At 42.8% G+C, this 5000-nt stretch overlaps 1 protein-coding gene across 1 annotated transcript in view; it reads right to left on the bottom strand.

Annotated features, from left to right (window-relative positions):
- The window catches only part of LOC134097887 (1-phosphatidylinositol 4,5-bisphosphate phosphodiesterase beta-4-like), a 102892-nt gene that overhangs the window by 38441 nt on the left and 59451 nt on the right, over nucleotides 1-5000 (bottom strand). Inside the window, exons 10-11 of the mRNA XM_062550837.1 lie at nucleotides 2797-2878; nucleotides 1292-1392 (exon numbers count right to left, since the gene is read on the bottom strand). Coding sequence (XP_062406821.1) covers nucleotides 1292-1392; nucleotides 2797-2878 — 183 coding nt within the window. The remainder of the gene's footprint in view (nucleotides 1-1291; nucleotides 1393-2796; nucleotides 2879-5000) is intronic.

Here is a 5000-nt window from a genome sequence, read left to right as displayed (position 1 = left end):
GGGAAACCGGCCCCAGATCATTAGTGATATCACCTATGTTAAGTGCACAGGTAGAGAGAATAATGTGGCAGGACTTCTACTTCCTGGGCCTGGGGAGGTCCGCCTCTGTATAACAGTCCTCGTCAATATCAGTGGTTCTCCCACAGCACACAAAATCACGACACTCCACTACTTATAACACTCACAATACTCCACTACTTATAACACTCCCAATACTCCACTACTTATAACACTCACAATACTCCACTACTTATAACACTCACAATACTTCAATACTTATAACACTCACAATACTCCACTACTTATAACACTCACAATACTTATAACACTCACAACACTCCACTACTTATAACACTCACAATACTTCAATACTTATAACACTCCCAATACTCCTCTACTTATAACACTCACAATACTCCACTACTTATAACACTCCCAATACTTCAATACTTATAACACTCCCAATACTCCACTACTTATAACACTCACAATACTCCAATACTTATAACACTCCCAATACTTCAATACTTATAACACTCCCAATACTTCAATACTTATAACACTCACAACACACTATGCATTAGTGCTTCTCCATAGTCCTCCCTATACATACACACCAGCCAATCCACTTAGATACTGACACACACTAGACACGCAAATCGTCCACGCTCTCCAACAACAATACACAACACAAGAAAGGCCTGTGACTTTTTCGGTCAAGAAGCACAATCACACTAGATGTATTTGAACACTAAAAAATGCAGTTCCTGTAATGCCTCAATGGACAACGGAACATTTCCGTTCATCCCCTTGAGTTTCAGTAAAGCTGCAAGTCTACACACTTCAAGCACCTCTCCCTAGCGCAGCTTCAATTCAAATTCATTCATTCACAGACACTACAATACAACAGTGGTGCCACTGTCCAAATACTTCTACTAATCTACTAACAGTAGCTATATGACTGGGGCTGAAGTCAACTGATCATCGCTCACATGCACAGGTCTGCCTCCATGCCCTGTTCAGACCCCTTTCAACTCACGTTATGCAACATGTTTACAGTATGTCCTTTCATTAAGTAACTTGTATACTACACTACACTACATGTCAACTCTACAGCATATACCTTATCATATATCATATACCTTCCATCATTAATAGGCTAGGGGCACTTCTTGAGGGTCAAGGCTATGACCTTGGGAGCTGTTATCACCTTCTATCGGTTCGACTACTGTACAGTATGTGTTCTATGAGCTGTTCTACTGGCGGAACCCTGGAACCATACAGTACGTACATCTTCTTGAAGAGCTCCTCCATGTCCGTTCTTGGGCAGATCTTCTGTGTGAGGGCATAGAAGACCTCAAAGGTGAAGACCGAATGTTCGATTTCATCGTTCTGGAGGAAACAAAAGTCAACAGTGGGTGTGTTAGAGAAGAAGAGTGTGTGTGTGTGTGTGTGTGTGTATGTGTGTGTGTGTGTGTGTGTGTGTGTGTGTGTGTGTGTGTGTGTGTGTGTGTGTGTGTGTGTATGTGCGGATGGGTGGGTGGGTGGATGTGCATGTGTGTGTGTGTGTGTGTGTGTGTGTGTGTGTGTGTGTGGGGGGGGGGGGGGGGGGGTGTGCATGGGTGTGACCTGAGGTCATTTGAGTTCAAATCTGAAATGTCATCTGAGGGTTAGAAACCCTCTGTGCTCATCACACAGAATGAGATTGCCTCGGCGCCAATAAGAGCTTTAATCAAATTAACACACACACACACACACGCACACACACACACACACACACACGCACGCACACACGCACACACACAAACACACGCACACACGCACGCACACACACGCACACTCACGCACACACACACACACACACACACACACACACACACACACACAGGTCACAGGGATAATCATTCACCAGCAAATATTTGCTCGTTATTATCGGGCTGACAGGAAAGCAGAGCGGCTATGTATGTGCAGGCTTATCTTGGCCTGGTTGGGTAACCTCGCCGAGGTGCCGTGGCCACTTCAATCAGGCAGCCTGAAAAGGCTCCGTCAGGTGCAGTCCCATGACACCATACCAGGCCTGGACATTTTTAGGCTAAATGGGGCACATTTTTAGCATAAGTGATTTCACAGGATTAGCAGTTAGTGTCCGTGTTGTGGATAAAAAAAAAACTATAAATGACCTATAAATGTTTCCACACAAAATGTCTGAAGTTTTGAGCCCTCTAGATGGTCGAGTGCACTGTGTTCGTTTGAGAGCACTAGATGTTGAGAGCACTAGGTGAAGAGGATGTGGAAAAGTCTACTTTATACCTGCCTCAGTCAATCCCGCCTGACAATCTCAAATAAGAAGTCTTTGGTAAAATACTTTTCATGCCTTAAGTCCCATACGGACAGGCTATATTTTAGTCCTTTTTTTTGGTTTTGGTGTGTAAAGCAATATCTGTTAATTTAACAATCTTAGCAGTTCAATATTTTTAGCCAAGAATACATTTCATATATGGGAGACCTCAGAGATGAAGAAGAACACTGTTGGGTTTAGTTCTACCTTAGGTAGGGGTATCTAAAAAAAAACTGACCATTTGTCACTAGCCTAAAACCCTTTCTATCACTCCAAACCATGAGATGATATCTGGGTATTTTCCCTTATACTGAGCAAAGTGTATTGAATATTGAGTCAGTCCAATATTACAAACATACAGTAATTATTGTTGTTGATGTTTATGTAATTGACCCCGCTGGTGCTGAGATATTTGACCTTTGCCATTTGACCCCTGATCCCCAGACTGGTGTTCTCACCTTCCCACTTGGTAACCCCAACTCCTTCAGTGCCTGGAAGATGCCCTTCTCCGTCTTCCCTGAGCCAAATGTCCGTGTGATGCTACACACACACACACACACACACACACACACACAGAGAGATGGGAAGGGTTACATTCATTTTAAATCAAATAATTTCTTAGATACTTTTACCCAAAGTGACATTAGAGCACTATACCGTAATTTCCCAACTATTAGCCGCAGCTTACACATTGACTTTGACATTTTTTTCAGCGATGAAGTTAATAAACGGGGGCGGTTAATATGGTATTAAACTATTAATATGGTTTTGCTTCTTTAAACTTGCATACAACACTGTCCCGGGGCTTATACACAATGCGGCTAATACACAGGAAATTACTGTGCATTTGAGGCTCACATGCAAGGTGCGCAAAAGAGTACCTTATTTTTTACATCTTAAATATAAACAAGAATTCGATTCGAATTACTCATGCGTTCTTTTATGTTTTATTTCCTGAGTTATACTATACACTAAATTGATGGGAACTTCCTTTCCCGTCTATTTCCAAATAGGTATGCCTACAAATCAATTGGCAGCAGGCTGATGAAGATGACCTGACGACAGCACGTTTGTTATATCACTCCGTTAGTTATTCCGAGAGGGAACGCTATGGCGGGAACACGGGGCATCCCGTTAGATCCCATTAAGGAAGGCAGGAACAACCCTGACCAAGAAACTGAATTACCCAGTCAGCTGGCAAGCCTTAGGCAGCAGCATGGCAAGCTCATTTCTTTCTGTGATTTGATTTGAAAAAGGGATTCAAGGGAAGCCTTTTACCTTTGTGCTTCCTAATCAGCTTGCATAACACAGGAATTGGTAGCTTGATGGGACAATTTTATGATGGAAATACGCAATGATGCATGACCCATATGCCTGAACCAGATTGCTGGCTCCTTTCCAAATCTCCACATCAGGAAGTAGTGCAGAGTGGTTCTGGACATTTTCCATATTTTCTACCTGATTGTTTGCTTGGTGTTTTTTCTTTCTTTTCTTTAAGGACCTTAACGACTAGACTTTGAACTCATTGGTCCAGCCAGAAATCATTGGTCCATCCTAACCAAATATATTAATACTAACCTTACTTCCAACTACTCCTTACCTTTACACACTGACAATAAACCACAACAGCAGTCAGAACACAATATATTTAGCTATGCTGTATAAATTGACCTTTGACCTTCATGTGCATTTCTATGAGCAAAACCTCCAGACTTTTTCAAGAATTGTATGTTTTTTTTAACATACTTTTCCAGATCTGGAAAACAGTATGTCATCATTTCCATATTTTTCCAGGCATTCCAGCCCTGCACGAGCACCATATGCCCATAGAAATGCCCCCTCCAGAGTTCCACATACAGTACCGTAACTGTGTACGCGTGGCTGTGTGCCATAACATGTGAGGAGCTTGTGTGCTACACTATCATTAAACTATTAGTTTGTATACGTTCCTTTAATGAGTAATCCGCCAGAGGCCTATTATAGGGCAGCTTTGCCTGCGATAATTAAAGAGCACGAGTCCACACTGTAATTATCAGACATGCATTTCACTCTCTGTGCAGCCTACGCACACACACACACACACACAGATACATACACACACACACACACACACACACACACACACAGCTCCTTGCTTGTAATAACACAAACACACACACACACACACACACACACACACACACACACAGTTTCTTGGACTATCTGTCTGTCATCTGTCATTTATCTGAATGGTAGTTAGTTACTGTAATAACAACTGCATTTTTCAATAGCCACTTTCCTTATTAAACCATCTGACTGGGGAGCAGTACACAGTCACTAAAATCTATCTGGAAGATGCTACCATCCATCAGAAGCCGGTGTGAGTGGGGAGAGGAAGAGAGACAGAGAGCGTGTGTGTGTGTGTGTGTGTGTGTGTGTGTGTGTGTGTGTGTGTGCGACAGATGGAGAGGCTGGAACGAGTTATGTGATCGACAGCAAACAAATCAATCAGAGGAAGAAATGTTCCACTTGTGGGATAATGTAAATAGCCACGCGGGGGGAACACACACCAATAAAACCATTATGAGCTTGAGGGCCTGAGGAGGGAGGAGAGGAGGGGAGGAGAGGAAGAGAGGAGGAGAGGAGGAGAGAATAGAGGGGAAGAGGGGAGGAGAGAAAAGAG

Source organism: Sardina pilchardus, chromosome 12, assembly GCF_963854185.1.
Source record: "Sardina pilchardus chromosome 12, fSarPil1.1, whole genome shotgun sequence".
In the NCBI taxonomy this organism is placed as follows: domain Eukaryota; kingdom Metazoa; phylum Chordata; class Actinopteri; order Clupeiformes; family Clupeidae; genus Sardina; species Sardina pilchardus.
This window is presented reverse-complemented; position numbering and strand designations above follow the sequence as displayed.